This window comes from Suricata suricatta, chromosome 1 (assembly GCF_006229205.1).
Source record: "Suricata suricatta isolate VVHF042 chromosome 1, meerkat_22Aug2017_6uvM2_HiC, whole genome shotgun sequence".
In the NCBI taxonomy this organism is placed as follows: Eukaryota; Metazoa; Chordata; class Mammalia; order Carnivora; family Herpestidae; genus Suricata; species Suricata suricatta.
Genome location: NC_043700.1, coordinates 164,170,157 through 164,190,670, shown reverse-complemented (window position 1 = coordinate 164,190,670; position 20,514 = coordinate 164,170,157). Strand labels below are relative to the sequence as shown.

General features: G+C 40.1%; 1 protein-coding gene across 1 annotated transcript in view; it reads left to right on the top strand.

The window, feature by feature from the left end:
* Positions 1–17,321, top strand: part of PGM2 (phosphoglucomutase 2) — a 36,218-nt gene extending 18,897 nt beyond the window's left edge. Inside the window, exons 8-14 of the mRNA XM_029947510.1 lie at positions 316–413; positions 1,539–1,719; positions 1,808–1,901; positions 3,587–3,716; positions 4,794–4,983; positions 10,403–10,536; positions 15,956–17,321. Of these exons, the coding sequence (XP_029803370.1) occupies positions 316–413; positions 1,539–1,719; positions 1,808–1,901; positions 3,587–3,716; positions 4,794–4,983; positions 10,403–10,536; positions 15,956–16,058 (930 nt within the window). The 3' untranslated portion in view covers positions 16,059–17,321. The remainder of the gene's footprint in view (positions 1–315; positions 414–1,538; positions 1,720–1,807; positions 1,902–3,586; positions 3,717–4,793; positions 4,984–10,402; positions 10,537–15,955) is intronic.
* Positions 17,322–20,514: the final 3,193 nt, after the last annotated feature.

Here is a 20,514-nt window from a genome sequence, read left to right as displayed (position 1 = left end):
TCAGCAAATTGGTTTACTTTGTTGTTTTTTTGAGATTGATCACTTGGCAAGCTTACAAATACTAATCCAGCCACACATACGCTATTGGATGTGAGGTAAATCCCACGGGCAGGGGTGGGTCACGTGTTGATGTTCCCATTATCTGACCTCTGGCCTAGGAAGTAATTTGTGACCAGCCGAGATGAGCTCCAGAAATAAAACTGAGCCTTCGTGTGGGGAAGTTCTTTTAGTTCTTGAAGAACTGAATGTTTTTGAAGACGGCAGTATGCTCAGTTGTTGATTGATGTCATCTGTTATTTTCCTATTCTCTTCCAGACTTTATCTTTTGCCTTGGCTGACAAAACCAAGGCCAAAATCGTCTTAGCCAACGACCCGGATGCTGATAGACTTGCTGTGGCAGAAAAGCAGGACAGGTACAATTGATTGTGATTACCTATCTAGCAGAAAACATAATGGGTGACGTCTTCAGCAGTAAACTGCTCCTGGACATATTTACCAATCATTGTACAAATCAGCACCTCACTGACCCGTCACTGGACCTCTAACATTCAGCAAAATGCAGCTCTGGAGGCCACATGATGATTGGCAAGCACAACACAGAGTAAAGCAGCCCAGGATGTATTTGGAGTTGAAATTACTACCTATCTTCTCTCGTTTCCTCATTGATTTTATAATTAATGACTCAGTTTTTAAAGCCAGCAAATACTTTGTTTGATGCTGGCTTTACAGTTTAGTGTTTACTAAAGGGTTTGCTGAAGGAGCTCGACCTTCAAGGAAATGCTGAATTTAGCTTAGCTGACCAGAGAGGAGTAGTCCCGGGGTGCCCAGTGTTTAAGACAAGTTAAAGACATAGGGCAGAGGAATAGGACATAAGTGGAGGGGAAAGATGAAAAGCAGGCGGGTTCCAAGCAGTTTTGGGTGTCAAACAGCACATGTGATGTTTCAGAAGCAGCGAGCAAGCAGAGGGTGCTGCCAAAGGACTGGGGTTTTAGATTAGGATCAGACAGGTTCGATTCTAATCACTTCCTAGAAAGTGAAGCCAGGGTGCTATGTGCTGAGACACAAGATGTACCGCTAGCCACCCAGTATGGAGAGGAGAATAAGTCACACATCTGTTCTGTGGTGTCCTGACCATTTTAGTGCAGACTCAGTCTTGAGGTACACTAGGGTATGGACCTCTCAGAATCCTCAATACTGACCAGACCGAAAATCGAGATTCACAAACTATAATCCTGGGGGTGGGGCAGAAGGGGAGAGGGAGGGGGCATCTTTAAAGCCAAAGCCTTTGCCAAAGACAAATAAGAGTGTTATGTGTCATTGCTCTTCAAAGATGGGATGTTTGAACAAACCGATTGAGACAGACTAGCTCCTTAAATGTTTGTAAAGTGACAGTCACCTTTTTGACCAGTTAAACAAGAATGACAAGAACACTCGTACACAAACCACTTTGAGCCTCCTTTGGCTTAATTGTCCCGTCCCCATCACTTCCAAGGTCTCTCTTAAGATCAGAGCAATGCATTGGTCATTTTTTCTTTCAGCGGTGAATGGAGAGTGTTTTCGGGCAATGAGCTGGGGGCCCTCTTGGGCTGGTGGCTTTTTACTTCTTGGAAAGAAAAGAACCAAGACCACAGTGCCCTCAAAGACATATACATGTTGTCCAGCACGGTCTCCTCCAAAATCCTGCGAGCCATTGCCTTAAAGGAGGGCTTTCATTTTGAGGTAAGTTGTTTCCGGGACTTGCTCTGAAATTTCTTTTGCTGTGTAGAAGCTCTAAGGCATTTCTTTCTCTTTTGGGTTATCCCTTTAGGAAACACTAACTGGCTTTAAGTGGATGGGAAACCGAGCCAGACAGCTAATAGACCAGGGGAAGAACGTCTTGTTTGCATTTGAAGAAGCTATCGGTAAGAAGTGACAATGGTGATTGCAGCATGAGTTAATATACAGAATGCGAATAAATGGGATTTGGATTCGGGTTTGAGAAATTAACAGTAGAACAGAGGCACAGCCACACTCAAAACGCACTGAACTGTCCTCCCCCGAAATTGGCATTTCAGACTTGTTTTCAGCTAAAAAGAATGTCTCTCAAGAAGCCAAGCCATTAATATAAGAAAGTGAACCCTTTCCCTGGATGACTGAAGCGGTGATGTTCTGCACATGAATGCTTATAGCTCAGGAGCCCATGTATGTGGGGGAGTTGTGGTGTTGATCTCCAGGCCTGATATGGTTCACTCCTCTTTGGAAAGTGCTGGGCAGACGCCTGTCCAGAGGAAAAGAGAAGGCCTGGTTGTAGGGCTTTCACCAAAGTGACTGTTACCCAAAAGGACAGCCCAAGTCAAGTCAGAATAACTAAGAAACACTCCTCTTAAGTTGTCAGTATAGGTGAAGGAGAGGGGAGCGAGGTGTAGGAACTTGAGACTCAGATGTTTTTGTGAGGGATGTTTTAGCTACTTGTTTAGTAAAAGCTATTATACCTTATACTTATTTTTTTTTAATGTTTTATTTATTTTTGATACAGAGAGAGACAGAGCATGAGAGGGGGAGGGGCAGAGAGAGAAGGAGACACAGAACCGGAAGCAGGCTCCAGGCTCCGAGCTAGCTGTCAGCACAGAGCCTGATGCGGGACTCAAACCCACGAATGTGAGATCTGACCTGAGCCGAAGTCGGAGGCTTAACCGACTGAGCCACCCAGGCGCCCTACCTTATACTTATTATATAAGAAGAATCATCTAGTCCCTGTGGCACAGATGCTCACATATTATTTAACAAATTAATCAAGTGAAGTGTAGGAGCTCAGCTTTTGCTCCTTTGTCACAAATAGCACTCATCTTTTTATAGTTTTTTATTAAAAAATGATTTTTTCAAATCAGTTAAATAGTGACTGAAAGAAATGGACGACACTGACCTCAGCCTATAGATAGCACTTTGCATCAGTCTAGTCAGTCACCACACAGGAGAGCAGAGGCTAGGTGTCAAGGTGAAGAACATCACTCACAAGCACTATTGGAACTCAGAGAAGACAGAATAAGCATTGACTAGAGCCACTGGAAACCATTTTGCGCGAGCTGGAGGGGCCGGGGCTAGATCGAGGGGATGAACAGTTTATTGATGAGGGAGAATCTCCTTATAGGTTATTCAGCCAGTACACTTGCAGGCCTACTATTCACTAGGCATTGGGCTGGATTTGCAAATATAAAAATGGTAAATGAGGGGTGCCTGGGTGGCTCAGTCATTAAATGTCCGACTTCAGCTCCTATCATCTCACGGTTTGTGGGTTCGAGCCCCGCATCAGGCTCTGTGCTGATAGCTCAGAGCCTGGAGCCTGCTTCAGATTCTGTGTCTCCGTCTCTCTCTGCCCCTCCCCCACTCATGCTCTGTGTCTCTCTGTCTCAATAATAAATTTAAAAAAAACAAAAAAAGTAAAAATAAAAATTAAAAATTTTTTAAAAGTGGTAAATGGGAAGCATTCACATGTTCATACCGTACAACCTCTTATGCGATGGGCAGGTTGCATACAGTTATGTGCATGTACAGTGCTGTAAAGGAGCCCACTCATAAGCATGGATGGCTGACATGCGTTTCTCTGCAGGATACATGTGCTGCCCTTTTGTTCTGGACAAAGATGGAGTCAGTGCGGCTGTCATAAGCGCAGAGTTGGCCAGCTTTCTAGCAACCAAGAATCTGACTTTGTCTCAGCAGCTAAAGGCCATCTATGTTGAGTAAGTTTCCAGTAACTCTGTTTAATTGAAGTAATAGTCTTACATGTTTTATTATGGTTGTACGTGTGAGATACTAATATTCTTTCTAATGCTCTTACTTTGGTTGTGAATTATATTTCTTTTTTTTTTTTGATGTTTATTTTTGAGAGAGAGTGAGAGAGCGAGTGCGAGAGGGGGAGGGGCAGTGAGACAGGAAGACACAGAATCCAAAGCAGGCGTCAGGCTCTGAGCTGTCAGGACAGAGCCCAACTCGGGGCTCAAACTCACAAACCGTGAGATTGTAACCTGAGCTGAAGTAAGACACTCAACTGACTGAGCCACCCGGGCGCCCCATGAATTTTATTTCTTATGAAAACTAAATAAAGGATCACATATTCTTTTGATACTTAACCATTTAATAGTAATTATTCATGATTGCATGAATCCTTAACAAAGGAGGACATCAGTTGCAGAAATAGCTAATTTAGGAATGTGATTTTAAGTGTCTGATGTCAAAAAAGATTAAAGGTGTTCGTGAAACCTCTATTAAGTTTTTAGAGCAATGACCCAAGTCTGCCTTTATAAAGTGCAGAAGCAGCCTGGAGCAGTCCACTGCATTATGACTTTTACTTACAAATACAGGCTGAAGGCCAGGCAGCGGTTTGGCAGTTCCTGGGGTCAATTGTACCTATTTTTATGCTAAATTATTCCTTTGAAGTTAGTCATGGTTATTTGTTTCATTTGGTTTAAAATACACTGGTTGATACATGTTCTCTGTATACTGTGTGCAACTGTGTGTTCCTCATTTTGGATATTTGTATTTTTTTAACTGAGATATAATCAGGTAAACAATATAGTGATTCGATATTTGTATATATTATAAAATGGTCATCACAGTATGTCTAGTTAACATTCGCACCGCACATAATTACAAATATTTCTTCTTCCATTGAGGACTTTTAAGATCTATGCTCTTAGCAACTTTCAAAACATACAGTGAAATATTACTAAATATAATCATCATGCTGTGTATTACTTAATTTTATTCTAATAAATTATTTATTTAATTTCTAAAATTATTTGTGTTTCTTTCCATAGATATGGCTACCATATTACCAAAGCTTCGTATTTTATTTGCCATGATCAAGGCACCATTAAAAAATTGTTTGACAACCTCAGAAACTACGATGGGAAGAATAATTATCCAAAAACTTGTGGCAGATTTGCAATTTCTGGTATTAGAGACCTTACCACTGGCTACGATGATAGCCAGCCTGATAAAAAAGCTGTAAGTCACAGCTGTGAGCAATTAGACTCTTCTCTACCTCCTGTTATACTTTGAATCGCTGCACTTATTTAATCGTGGAATTAATTGAAGCTAATTTTAGGCATCCAAGCATTATTATAAATAAGCTATCAAGATATATAGAAAGAGTAGGGCAGTCCACCCTGGTGTTTCTTGTTTTTTCTTTTTCTTTTTATGTTTTATTTATTTTTTGAGAGAGAGATAGTGAGAGCAGTAGAGAGACAGAGAGAGAAAGAGAGAGAGAATTCAAAGACAGGCTCTAGGCTCTGGGCTGGTTATAAGCACAGAGCCCAACACAGCGGTCGCACCCACGAACCATGAGATCATGACCTGAGCCAAAGTCGGGCGCTCAGTTGGCTAAGCCACCCAGGCACCTGCCCCAACCACCCTGGTGTTTCTGAATGAGTAGATCTGGGGAGGGGGCCGAGAATTTGCATCTCTAACAATTTCCCTGCCAATGCTGACTTATTGATACACACTTTGAAAACCATCGTTTGCTTCCTAGTTTTACCCTATTCTCTGAGTGTCCAGGAGCTATTAGCTATAAAGCATGAGTTTGCATTCTTCACAGAATGTGGTTCCCCCACTGGCATCAAAAGAAAACTCAAATATGGCAGAAGAGTATTGCTAACTGACAGGAGACAGGGGAAGGAGAGTAAGAATTGCCTTATGACATAGTAGACATCTTGATAGTTACCTTTCTTTAAAATTTTCTTCTGCACACGATGTATTTTTTTAAAAAGAAGTGTTTTTGGAAGAGTCATGATGAAACATGGCGGCTGCAGCCATCTCTTTGCCACACCCAGACCACCACCTTCCCTCTCAGTTGTTTCGCCTGCTATTTACCACCAGATTTTTTTTAATGTTTATTTATTTTTGAGAAACAGAGACAGAATGCGAGTGGCGAAGAGACAGAGCGGGGGAGGCATAGAATTTGAGGCAGGCTTTAGGCTCCAAGCTGCCTGATGTGGGGCTTGAACTCGCAAACTGTGAGATCATGACCTGAGCCAAAATCTGGATGCTTAACCAACTGAGCCACCCAGGCACCCCTACCACCAGAGATTTAAATAATGTGCTCATATGGCGATGCTCTGACTTCTCAGTGTTGGACTTTATTAATTTTCTATTATGGAGATAAGGGTTTAAATCCTAAATTTCTTACATTCACTATCCTGCCTTCTCCCCTGTCTTCACAAACTCGTATGCCACAACATTTGGTGAAATCAGATTCCATGCTTGTATTATTATGACTAGTAAGTAACTATTGTTTCCTGCTTAGCTAAGTAGTGTACTTTGATTAGGTTCCCCTAAACTGTATACTTATTTTTCCTATAATTAATAGTTGCTTTGTTCTTTTGTGTGCTTGGATTTTTACATAACTATCATCAGTCTTTCTCACGTCTTTCAGATACCTCTTGGCAGCATTTTTTCCACGTGGTCCAGTGCTGTTTTATCTGTTCGGTTTTGTTTCCAGTGGCCTCTGTCCTAGTCCCTTTATCCGGGCAGGGCCAACTCCTCTGTGCTGGGTACACACATGTCATCTTGGGAATGCCCTTCACCACTTACCAAGTTGGGTCCTTTGCTCCTGGACCCCATAACTTCCTCTTCCTGTTTGTTTTCCTAAATCACATCCTTTAGTAGCTTCCTTAAACAAAGTGAATAAAGTACTTTTTGGAGGCATTTAAGTCTGAAAATGTCTTATTCTACCCTCACATTTGATTGACTCGCAGTTTTGAAAGCAGCAGTGCTCTGTTTTTTTTAGTTCCCAGGATTGGTGTGGAGGGTCTGATCTTTCATTCAGGAAATAGTTGAGGCCTACTGTGAGCCACATAATGGGATGTCAGTGCCGTGCTGATTCGGTCCTTTTTATGCAGCTGGGTTTTTTCTCTATGGGAAGATTTCAGGATTTGTCTGCTAAAACTTTGAGTTCTAAAATGTCAGTGATTTGCTTTAATATGGGTCTTTTCTCGGTCATTTTTCTGGATAATCGCTGGGTCTTTGTTGATCTTTGGAGTCATTTCTTTCAGTTCTGAATAATTTTCTTAATTTTGTGCCAAAAGAGAGAGCTGGATGCTTATTTCCCAAATATCTTCTTGCCCTGCTTTTCTGGCCTCCCTTTCTCGCCGAGTTCTTAGTTAGCGGCTGACTCTCCAGCACTAATGTTCTCCTTTCCTTGTTTCTTTCGTTCCTACTGTCCGTCTGTATCTTCTTACCCTCCTTTTTGGGAGATTACATCAACATTAATTTTCAGTGCTTCTGCTCACTATTTCACTTCTTATTGTCCAACTTAATTAAAAATAACATCCTGAGTCTCCCACTGGCTCAGTTAGTGGAGCATGTGACTCTTGATCTCAGGGTCGAGAGTTCTTGAATGTTGGGTATGGAGCCTACTTAAAAATATTTTTAAAATAAAAGTAACATCCTATTCTTGTTTTATGTATTTAACATTTTTCTTGTTTTACAATAATATGTGTTCAATATTATTGTTGAATTATTCATACATTACTTGGCTGTCATCACAGTGAATGAACTCTTGATCCCCTTCATCAATTTCATCCATCACCCTACCCACCTCCCCTCTGGCAACCACCAGTTTGCTCTCTTTATGAAGAATCTATATTTTCTGATGTTGTCTTTTTTTTCCTCTTAGTTCACTGTTTTGTTTCTTAAATTCCCCCATATGAGTGAAATTATATAGTATTTGTCCTTCTCTGTCTTAATTCACTTAACATTATACCCTCCATGTAGTCCATCCATGTTGTTACAAATGGCAAGGTCTCATTCTTTTTTTTTTTTCTTTTTTTCTTAAGTAATCGCTATTCACAACATGGGACTCAAACTCATGCCCCTGAGATCAAGAGTCACATGCTCTACTGACTGAGCCCAGCAGGTGCTCCAAGATCTCATTCTTTCTAATGGCTGAATAATATTCCTCTGTGTGTGTGTGTGTGTGTGTGTGTGTGTGTGTGTGTGCGTGTGTGCGTGTGCGCGCGCGTGTCCGTGTCCATACACTTACACCCCTGGGCTGCTTCCATATCTTGGCTATCGTAAATATTACTGCAATAAACATAGGAGTGCACATATCTTTCTTTTTTTAATTTTTATTTAGTCTTGAGAGAGAGAATGACAGAGTATGAGCTGCGGAGGAGCAGAGAGAGAGGGAGACAGAATCTGAAGCAGGCTCCAGGCTCTGAGCTGTCAGCAGAGAGCCCAGTGCTGGCTCCAACTCACATGACCTGAGCCAAAGTCGGACACTTAACCAACTGAACCGCCCAGGTGCCCCTGCATGTATGTTTTCAAATTAGTACTTTCATTTTCTTAGGGTAAATACCCAGTAGTGGAATCCCTGGATCATATGGTAATTATATTTTTAGTTTTTTGAAGAACTTCCATATTGTTTTTTATAATGGCTGCACCAATGAACATTCCCACCACCAGTGCACAAGTATTTCTTTTTTTCCACATCCTTGCTGACACTTGTTATTTCTTATCTTTTTTATTTTAGTCATTCTTACCATTGTAAGGTAATATCTCATTGTAGTTTTAATTTGCATTTTCCTGATGATCAGTGATATTGAGCATCTTTTCATGTGTCTGTTGGCCATCTTTATGTCATCTTTGGAATAAAGTCTATTCAGGTACTCTGCCCATTTTTAATCCATGTTTCTTGGTGTTGAGTTCTATAAGTTGTTTATACATGTTTGATATTAACCCCTTAGCAATATCCTTTGCAAATATCTTCTCTCATTCAGTAGGTTGCCTTTTTGTTTTGTTGATGTTTCCTTTGCTATGCAAAAGCTTTTTCTTTTGATGTAGTCCCAATGGTTTTGTTTTGCTTATGTATATAATATTTCATCTCTCTTAAGGTAGTCATAATTTTTGAAAATGTAGACTTTTGTTCCCATATTGTCTTTATACTTTCCAGGTTCTTTTTTATTATTTGGATTTTTTGGATTTTGTCTTTGAGCTGTCTTTTCCCAAAGTCTGGTAATCCCTAATTGTTTTGGAGCACTCAGAAACCAACTGGAAGTTCTACATACGTGAACAAGCCTTGTCAACTGACAAGCTTTACTCTCAGGGGATTGGATGGCAGATTAACTTTTATATGAGGGGCTCCCTATCTGGGGGAGCCCAATTCTCACCCTGATCTCTTGCCTAAAGGCTGTAAGGTGGGCTGTTGATTCCTGAAAGCAGTAGAGAGGTGCCTGGGGGTCTGGAGGGAGGGAGGCTAGTATTCAAGTTGTTGACTCTGAGTTACTCTCTGTTTTCACCGTATCCTGCCCTTTACCTGGCGTACCCAACTCCTGAGCCTTTCTTGTTCAATTATACCAGAGAATTAAACCATCTCCTATTAAGGTGGTTGCCTGACTGTGTGGGCAGGAGAATTTGGAAGGGTCTAAGAGGTCTTTTCACATACTACCTTTGTTTCCCACCTGCCTTCGCAGGGCCTGGTGCCTCCAGGTGGTGAGTTTGCCAGAGTTCTGCAGAGCTCATTGGCCAGGGTCTTGTTTGTTCCTTGCAGGCGCTCAGCCATCATTGTCCTGTGTTCCATCAGGTCAGTTCTGTCCCTCCCTCTGTTTTGTAACCCCCAGAATTGATTGGCAACCTGATTAACTACTGTCATTTTAGTTGAGTATGAGGAGTGATCAGCTATGAATATAGAAATTGTATCTTAACATAAAACTTTTTTTTTACAAAGTAAAATAAGGTCTAGTTTATTGTGGGTTTTGGGGTCTTACATTATTAATCTATTTAAATCAAGTTCTTATGAAATGATACGTTTCAATGCTAGTCAAACTTTAGTACCTTTGGGGTGCCTGGCTGGCTCATTTGGAAAAGCATGCAACTCTTGTTCTTAGGTTTTAGGTTCGAGCCCCATGTTGAGTGTAGAGATTACTTAAAATCTTTAAGGGTGCCTAGGGGGCTCAGTCAGTGAGGCATCCAACTCTTGATTTCGGCTCGGGTGATGATCTCACAGTTCATGAAATCGAGCCCCACGTCAGGCTCCGCACTGTCAGTGAAGATTCTCCGTCTCCCTCTCTCTGCTCCTCCCCTGCTCACTCACTCTCTATTTCTCTCTCTCAAAACAAATAAACATTTAAACATAAATAAAATCTTTCAAAAACCAAACAAAAACTTTAGTAGCTTTAATTAACAAAGCTAGGGAGGTAAAAATGCAAGTATACAAGTTACTTAATTCCACGAATCACTTTATTATTATTATTTAGTATTTAATTCATATGGAGCATATTTTCTGATTTCCTCAAAAATGTCCTTTTCTCTTAAACCAATATATTTGCTTGGCATTTATTTTCTTGCATATACAGGGGGAAGCTATTATTTGAGCCAGAACAGTTCATGTTACAATTTAAATGTATAACCTGTGTAAATTAATTCCTAGATTCTCCCTACTAGCAAAAGCAGCCAAATGATCACCTTTACCTTTGCTAACGGGGGCGTGGCCACCATGCGGACGAGTGGGACTGAACCTAAGATCAAGTACTATTCGGAACTGTGTGCCCCTCCTGGAAATAGGTATGATATGAATGGCAGCGCCTGTGATTGCTAGTCCTAAAGTGGCTAATTGGTTCTGTGCAGATGCCAAGTAAAAAGTAAAACCTTTTGCCTTCCCAGTGTTATTTAATTAGGAACGTTGTTTCAAAACCTGCAGCAATACTATGATATTAACAGCTGTTTGAATCATCCAAGGACACAAGAGCTTATTTTTACCTACTTATTTCTCTCCTACCTTTTTTTGTATGGGAAAATTGCATTTCAGATTTCAGTAATATTAATACAGTGTCCTTTAACTAATACTTTAATTTGGGACCAGCACCAATGAGTTTTTTTTTTTTTCCTTTTTCTTCTGGTCTTTAATACAATAATTTAAAAATTTTTTTTTAATATTTATTCTTTTTGAGAGACAGAGTGTGAGTGGGGGAGGGACAGAGAGAGGGACACGCAGAATCTGAAGCAGGCTCCAGGCTCTGAGCTGTCAGCACAGAGCCTGATGTGGGACTCGAACTCATGAACCAAGAGATCATGATCTGGGCCGAAGTCAGACACTTAACCGACTGAGCCACCCAGGCACTCCAATAATTTAAATTCCACTGTACATGCCTTGAACAAATATCTTTGAGCACCTGTTGTGCCTAAGTCTGTGCATGGTTCTGAGGAGGATAAAGACCCATAGCAGAAAGCGTTTTTGCCTCCAAAGAGCTGACAGTCTAGTCTAGTAGCTTCAGGGTCCTATTTTTGTGACCTTGGGAAAGGGTTTGAGTTTACCTTGCAATACCATAACACCTTAAACGTTAACAGCCATGGTGTGTGTAGTTAGTTTGTGTAAATGCAATACTGCACACTCATCTAACCCCCAGGTTATGAGTCAAGAATCAGGGCAATTTTTATAAAGATTAATTAAGTTAGTACTATCCAATGGAAATAAAATGTGAGCCACATAATGCAATTTGAAATTTTCTACTAGACACATTTTTAAATAGTGAAAAGAGGGGCTCCAGGGTGGCTCGGTCGATTGAGCGTCTGACTTAGGATCAGAGTATAATTTCACACTCCGTGAGTTCGAGCCCCACATCGGGCTTTATGAAGACTGCTCAGAGCCTAGAGCCTGCTTCAGATTTTGTGTCTCCGTCTCTCTCTTCCCCTCCCCTGTTTGCGCTCTCTCTCACTGTCAAAAATAGATATTTTTTTAAAAGTTAAATAGTAAAAAGGAACAGCTAAAATTAATTTAGTAATTTATTCTACTTTACTTAACATATGAAAAAATTATTATACCATATGTAATTTATATAAAAATTATGAGATATTTTACTTTTTTTCACATTTTCAAAATCCACTATTTTTACACTTACCACATGTCTCAAATAAAATGCTTGATTTTTTTAAAGAAATACTTGTTCCATACAGTTGACCCTTGAACAACATGGGCTGGAACTATGCAGGTCCACTTATATGCGCATTTAAAAAAAATAAATACAGTGTAATATTAGAAATGTATTTTCTCTTATTATTAACAACTTTTTAGTGTATTGTAAGAATACATGTAACAAACAAAATATGTGTTAATTGACTGTCTGCTACGGTATGGTTTCCGGTCAAAAGGAGTCTATTAATAGTGAACTTTTTGGAGAGTCAAAAGTTATACGTGGATTTTTGACTGCATGAGGAGTCACTAATGCTCTAAACCGCAGGCTGTTGAAGGGCCAAATGTACTAAATTTATAAAATTTACAGTTGAAAAAATAGGTTTGGATACCTAAGTTGTTCCAAACATATTTAGGTTTTCCAATAATCGAATTAAGTGGCAGCTTTTTTATTTTTTTAACGTTTTGTCTTATTTTTGCGAGGCAGATAGAGGCAGGGCACAAGCAGGGGAGGGGCAGAGAGAGGAGAGACAGAATCCAAAGCAGCCCCCAGGCTCTGAGCTGTCAGCACAGAGCGCAATGCGAGGCTCAAACCCGCAAACACGAGATCATGACCTGAGCCGAGGTCAGATGCTCAACTGATTGAGCCACCCAGGTGCCCCTACATGTCAGCTTTTCAATTTAGACATCAGTTAATTAAACTTGAATTCACTTTTCAGTCGCACTAGCCACATTTCCAGTGCTCGGTACTGTAGTTAGGAGCGTGGATCTGATGTTTACCAACCAAAGCCTTGCTCACTGAAGAGTTTTTCTGATCTTGTGATCAAATTTGCACTATGTGGAAATAAAAGCAGAGGAAATTTTCTGAGCATCTGCCGTTGGCCAGCCAGTAGCAGATTAAATGTAGCAAATTAGAGAGGGGGGGCACAGAATTGTTAGACTTTCCTTGGACAGGAAGAAATGACTGCTGATAGCAAGGAAAGAAACATTAAAACAAAAGTATAAAACATGGACACAGGAACTCAGAATGTTCACTGCTTTATCATAAGGGAAAATATTCCACATCCATATGGGCCCTAAATCATCTCCTGAATAAGAGCGCCACGTCAACAGGCAAAGTCATGATTATGGCTCTCAAACACCATGATAGTCCAATATATTTAAGAAGTCATAGACTGTGTCCTTTATTTTTTTACAGATTCCCATTCAAAACCTTTTTGTGCTGAAAGGGCAAAAACCCAGAAACTTAAACAAACACATAAAGCTTCTCATTTTCTATGCATTCTGTATTACCAACATTTGATTGTAATATTGTGTGAGTTTCAGTGTTTCTATGGGTGTTAAATATTAAACTCTTTGCTACTCTATTGCGTATGGGGTTTTCCAGACATTTCTCTGTAATTCTCATTCTCACGTAATGTTTTCGTATTTCTGTGCCTTTCTTCTGAAAATAAAGGGCCATTAGTTCAACTTAAAGATCCATTTTCTTTATATATTAGTCCCTTCCTTGTTATTTCTCTGTGAAAATATTATAATTCAGAACACTTTATAATAACCATACTATTTAATGTTTAAGGATCTGGTATTTTATGTGTTTCATATGGCTTATTGGGTGAACTTAAATTCAAATATGGTTTACAACTTCCTGAAAACATTTAGAAAAAATGTCCTTTTATTATATCCATTGAAATGCTGTTCCAGTTTATTAATTGGGACATTGGGCAGTAGGTCAAGGCCCAAGCAGGTCACCAGCATACCTAACGTACAAGAGCAATAAAGCCATGGCTAAGCTTTCCTTATTGTCTGATCACTTTAATATTATTACTGTGTTTTATATCATCAATTTCATTTACTCATAGAATCCCATAACCTATTCATCCTTTAGAATGGAAAATTCTCTTCAAGTTTAAGTCCTGCTTTAAAAAAAAATATTTTGATCAGTAGATGTCTTTTGTCCAACTTTTTATTTTGGAAATTTTCAATGAATACCCACATACATTTCACTTAGACCAAGCGTTGGCCAACTTTTTCTGTAAAGAGCCAGAGAGTAAATATTTTTGATTGTGCAAGCCACAGGATTGCAACTACTCAGTTCTGCTGTCGCTCAAAAGCAGAAAGAAGGAATACACACAAAGGAATAGGTGTGGCTGTGTTCCAATAAATCTTTATTTATAAAACCAGGCTGTCAACAGACTGGCAGCCATAGTTCGCCTACTCTAACCTAGTGTAAGCAATTGCTAACATTTTGCAATATTTGCTCTCTCTCACCGTATCTTATTGCATATGAGGTTTTGTACCTGTATTGTATATGCAGGGTTTTTTCCTGAGCCATTTGAAAATAAGTTGCAGACCTCAGTACAAATGAACAGGGATACTCTAATGAATTCCTTAGAATAAGATACTCGATTACCATATCACAATTTATGTAACAATTATGTCAGGCAATCTTCTACCAAGAAACAAAACCAGTAGGAGATATACACTGTATTTATATATTTATATTTGTGTATTCACTGGTGAGTTTAATTTTAAGTATGTTCTTTGGGGGAAAACAACCCCACTAATTGTTAGTTGTGTGCCTTCCTGAGAAATGTTGTTTTCTTCAAAACACATTTCTGGAGAGGGAAATAACAACCAGTGTGATTCATGTGTATTTATGAAGCATAATTACTTTATATATTACCCGTGGGGATAAAAATAATTTTAATGATAGCTACATTTATTGAGGTTTTTGGGCCAGGTTCTGTGCTAATTGCTTTATATAATTTATCTCAATCTACACAACAACTCTCTTGAGAAGATAAAGTCTTTATCTCAATTTTACAAATGAGAAACCTGGGCCTTTGAGAGGCTATGCCACTTGCCCAAGGGCAGACAGCTGGTGATAGAGCCAGAATTCATGTCTGCAATAAAATGGGTTGTTTTAGTTGCACTGGGTAGCTCTCACAACGTAAAAATGAACTTAACTAATTATAAGAATTGCCATGTCCATTTAAACAAAGTTGCATATATTGAAGACTGTCAATTATTTTTTTTTTAATGTTTTTATTATTTACTCTTAAGAGTGAGAGAGACCGCATAAGCAGGGCAGGGTCAGAAAGAGAGGGAGGGAGACACAGAATCCGAGGACAGGCTCCAGGCTCAGAGCCCGATGCAAGGCTCAAACCCACAAACTGTGAGATCATGACCTGAGCCAAAGTCTGACACTTAACCGACTGAACCACCCAGGCGCCCCGAAGACAGTCAGTTATGAAGTAATGTACGTTTGAATTGAAGGATTTGGGTTTTTTAATTCCGCTTTTTGGTTTAAGTACTTCTGTAAATACACTGTGCTAGGAGCCTGACCCCAACAGGAGCTACGGGGAGCCTGTCTGATCACAAGTTCATTTTATCATTATCTACCTTCCAGTTATTTGCATATAAATGAGTGTTGTCTGTATGCTTGAAAGTTTGATTTCCTTGGAGGGAATTAGTTCCCTGGATTTTCGTTTATACTTTAGTTCTGACCCAGGAGGTAGAATAATGAGAAAAGCTGAAGGACTAAGTGCCTGGTGTGTGATTAGCAAGCCCACTAGGAGGCTCCCATTCTCTGCCACGTAGCTTCCCGTATTTTGAAGGCAAACAGGATCAGGAACATTCCTATCCCGGGAGACCAAGGACTTAACAGAGGTGTCATTTGTAAAAGTTTAACAGGATTGAATGACAACAGAAGTTATAAAAGTTCTCTTTGCACTGTCAGCTTCAAACTTTGCAGATCTTTCAGGGAAGCTAAAGCAAAAATTGTGTTTCTTAAAAATTCTTTTAGGACATGTAGAGGGACGATTTTTTTTCTAGTAGAGACCTTGGGAAAGCCTCGGGGGGGGGGGGGGGGGAATAATGGATATTGTCTTACAGGTTTTGTTTTTTGTCCAAGTCACCAGATGCATTCTTGTGCTTAAGTCACTGGAGTTCTATGTTGTCTGATTTAGCCTTCCTCTTAAGGTTAAATTTCAATGTTACTTTTCCATGTGGGGAAAACCTAAAATATGCTTTGGAATAATCCACTGATCTGGAAATTTCTCCCTTATTTTCCAGTGATCCTGAGCAGCTGAAGAAGGAACTAAATGAACTAGTCAGTGCTCTTGAAGAACATTTTTTCCAGCCACAAAAGTACAACCTGCAACCAAAGGCAGAGTAAAATATTTCAGCCATGGGCATAATTACAATTGAGCTAAACCTGATGAACTAAGCGATATTTTTGAGGCCCAAATGATTTAAACGGTTGCTATAAGTATTTATATATTTTTTTAGTAGACCTACATTTCTCATTGTTCTATTTTTTACCTTTAAGGCAAATAAAGAAAACCCAACAAACCAATTAAATTTAATTCCAATTAAAAGGTTAAGCCTGGGCATTATCTGATTTTAAAAACGAAGATTTTAAATATAGCTCACTTTCAAAGCTGTATTGTAATTCATATGCTTTAGTTAAAATAAATAATAAGTGTGTCTTCTATCATTCTCTTTATGCATATTCAAAATCACTAGAAAGCCTATACAATTCTTAAATTCTGGGCTCTCATATCATAGGATAACCACTTTTTAGGTATATGTATATTTACATTTCTATCAATTGCTTATAAAATAAAATATGAATGTCCTGTTCGTGTTTTCTAAAAACAGGAACCTATAATGTAGAGCAAAAGATAACGTAGAAAGATAAAATTTTCAACCTAAAACTTTTTAGTTGTAATAATACAGTATTATACAGTGTTTACATGCTAATCATCTTTTACAGCCTAATCATCTTTGTTCAGCACGTTAACATTCATTTTACCTCTCTAAGTCTTTAATTTAAAAATTGGTTATTTGAAACTGCGAAGTTCTTTATTGTACAGTTGTTTGCTTTGGTACATGTTAGTGTAATTTTTGGTACTGAGGCACAAAGACTATAGGCTTTAACTATTTACCTGACTTTGCTTTTTTGCCTTTATCATATGTGATTAAAATCTAAAGCTATTAGATTTCCGTTTCAGGTTTACATGTAACCTGTGCCTTCTATTCTTCTCATAACCTGTGGCCTTACAACCATCCAGAATTACTCCCTTTGAGCATCTGTGAGTCAGGACCACACTGTTTCGCATATACTTTATATATTATATGTGATTCTCTATTTTTAAAGCAAATGATTGCCCGTTATTTTTCTTATTACTAACCTAAATGGTTACTAACAGTTTCAGAACAATGAAAAATTACAATCCTATTGGCATTTTTCTAAAGTAAAGTGAAAAATGTTTTTATGTCTTTGTGATCCATAGTTTGTGCCCTATCAGAACTCTTAAATCTATAACATTCGATACATTTTGTCAGTGGCTTTATTATAGCTGTTATGTATTTTTGTTTTATAATGTTTGGTAGTCTCAAGCTGTACTCTAGAAATAAAATCTATATCCTCTCTGCAGTTTTCAGAGCTTGTAAACTATACCCCATCCTGGAGTTGGTTTCTGGAAATAGAAAGGTGGTAGAGACCCACCGTCCTGGGATGATGCTCACAGTCTAACTGGAGGGCTAGGGAGTAACTAATGCTTGCAGATTCTCTCACGGAATTATTTGCAAAGCACTTGCTTCAGAAGTGTGAGAGAGGGATCCGTTCTGCACAGAGACCGCCTCCTGGAAGAGGGAGGAATGGCTGCGTGGCCTCTGTGGGGGGAGGAGAGCTGAAGATGCAGGAGAAGGGCTACGAGGCACCAACAAAGTATAGAAGTGCTGGGGCATGTGTGTGGGTTTGGGGGGCGGGGGCGGGGGCGGGGGTGGTAAAAACACATCCTAGATGTGCATTTTGGGACATACCCTCACTTCTCTGCCACTCACGTGGGCTGGTGATTCACCTGGACCCGGAGGAGGTCCCCCAACTCTATTTGTTACTTGTATTTCTAAGAAATAACACACCATGGGGGCGCCTGGGTGGCTCAGTCGGTTAAGCGTCCGACTTCAGCTAAGACTGTAATCTCCGCAGTTCGTGAGTTTGAGCCCCGGGTCGAGCTCTGTGCTAACAGCTCAGAGCCTGGAGCCTGCTTTGGGGATTCCATGTCTCCCTCTCTCTCTGCTCCTCCCCTGCTCACGCTTGCTCTCTGTATCTCTTTCAAAAATAAACAAATAAATATTTGAAAAATTTTCTAGAAAATAAACGAAATAACACACCAGGTATGCACACTAAATATTTTATGGGTTTTTCATGTTATGATATGCCAGCCAGCCTAATGTGTGGTGCGTGAAGCTTGCAACATAAGACCTCCGTGGGTTCTAACCATGGTCTGCTGTGACTCATCTTCAAACCTTGGTCAACACATGTAACCTCTCAAAGTCTCAATTTTGTTATTTTAAAAGCCTTTTTTTGTTTTTAAGGGCAATTCTAGGTTCACAGGAAACTGAGAAGGTATAGAAATACCCCATCCCCCTGCCCCCACTCCCCCACGTAAGTAGCCTCCCCCATCATCAACATCCCCAGCATAGCGGTACATTTGTCATAACTGAGGGAACTACACTGGTATATTATCACCCAGACTGTGGAGACAAAAGAGCATTGGTTGCCAGGGGTGATAGGGGAGCACTGAATAAGTGCAGCACACAGGATTTTAAGGAAAGTGAAAATACTCTGTATGACACTCTAACGGTGGCCATATGTGTTCTACGTTTGTCCACATCCACACAGTGTACAACATCAAGAGTGAACTCTAATGCAGACCGTGGACTTCAGGTGATAATTTTGTCAGTTTTGATTTCTTATTATTTTTTAATGTTTATTTCTTTATTTAGAGAGAGAGAGAGAGGGAGTGTGAACAGGGGAGGGCAAAGAAAGGGAGAGAGAGAATCCCAAGCAGGTTCTGGGCTGGGAGCACAGAGCCCAAAGCAGGGCTCAATCTCATTAACCATGAGATCGTGACCTGAGCCAAAAGCAAGAGTCGAACCCTTACCTGAGCCACCCAGGCTCCCCATGTCAGTTTTTAAATTAAAAGATTTTATTAAATGATGTCTGAGGTCATTTCCTTCTCCAAATCTATATGTGGAAGACTATCAGCAACAATAAATCGTTGGCAATTCTCTTTGGCAGAGTGCTTCAGGGGTCCTCTTAATGAGCTAGCGTCGGAAATGGGGGGGGACACACTTGGTACCAAAGAGGGGCAGGCAGCCTGTGTTCAAATCCTGCCTTGCCTCGCATCCTGAAGGGTGTCTTCTCAAACTGGGGACAAGCAAGGCACAGCCATCGGGCCTGTGGTGCCCGGAAACCTGCAGGGGACTGAGGGGAAGATCAGGACTGAACACGGTCACAGCTACACCTGCTTGAGGAAAGCGGTCTGATTTGAGGGGAGTGGTGGCATCCTTTTCTCTTGGTGCCCAGAAGGGACAGATCCCAGGTTTGGTCTGAAAGACTGACTTGGCAGGAGGGCTTACTTTCTTTGTGGGCTCTGAAATAACAGCTGTTACTCTTTAAGAAAAAAATGGGTGTGCCTTTCATTATCTCATCAATTTACCTCAGTCATCATACTAGCATGGGAAAGTTGTTCTTTTCTGACCTTGGAAACTCTTGGCTTAAAAAAAAAATGCTTTTGGGCGCCTGGCTGACTCAGTGGAAGAGCATGAGACTCTTGATCTTGGGGTCATGGGTTCAAGCCCTATGTTGGGTGTAGAGATTCCAAAAAAAAACCCTTAAAATAAACAAATAAGATAAATGCTTTTAGTGATGGAACAAATGTGTATGTCCTACTTTGGAGGAATTTTGAAAGGATAGCATCTAAATCACATTTGCAGTAAAACCTTGGTTTGAGAGCAGAATTCATTCTGTAAACACTTTTTAATCCAGAGCACTCAGATATCAAAGTGACTTTAAGAACCATTGGCCCGGTTGTGATCATGGGACATTTGGCGTCACCACTTGTATTGCAAGACATCATTCGTTTCTCAAGTTAAAATTTATCAGAATTGTTTTCTCATCTTGCAGAACAAGTTACTTGCAATCCAAGGTTTTGCGGTATAATTTCTATGTTCTAAAAAGACCAAATCCTTAGAGCTATTTGTGCATCCATTCATAGGTTCACGGAGTCATGTTAGACTCCTGCTGTGAGCCAGCCCCTTGTCTGGATACTGGTCACACCCTTTCCTTCCTCATCTAGGACTTAGTCTAGCAGAGAAGGACACTTGTACACAGATCATTGCGGTAATATGTGCAGAACCGCAATAGCAAACTGTTCCAGCTGTTCTGTAACACCCCTTTTGGACTTGTCTTTTCAAAACTACCAAATTTAAATCCCTACCATTTTTGTTCAAAACAGTTTCGTTCTGGGAGGTTATTTGCAGCTTATTTCCCTGCATCATCCTTTGCTCCAGCCTTGCTCCCAGCACATTTGTGTAAAAGAACAACCATCGAAAGCATGTGTCTCTAAGGCAGGTGAGCCTCAAAGTTTAGAGTATTATCACTTCTGAGGCACCAGTTAAGCGCCAACTTGGGCTTAGGCCATGATCTTGAGGTTTGAGCCCCAGTCGGACTCTGTGCTGACAGCTCGGAGCCTGGAGCTTGCTTCAGATTCTGTGTCTCCCTCTATCTGCCCCTGTTCCACAGTTCTCTGTCTCTGTCTCTCAAAAATGAATAAACATTA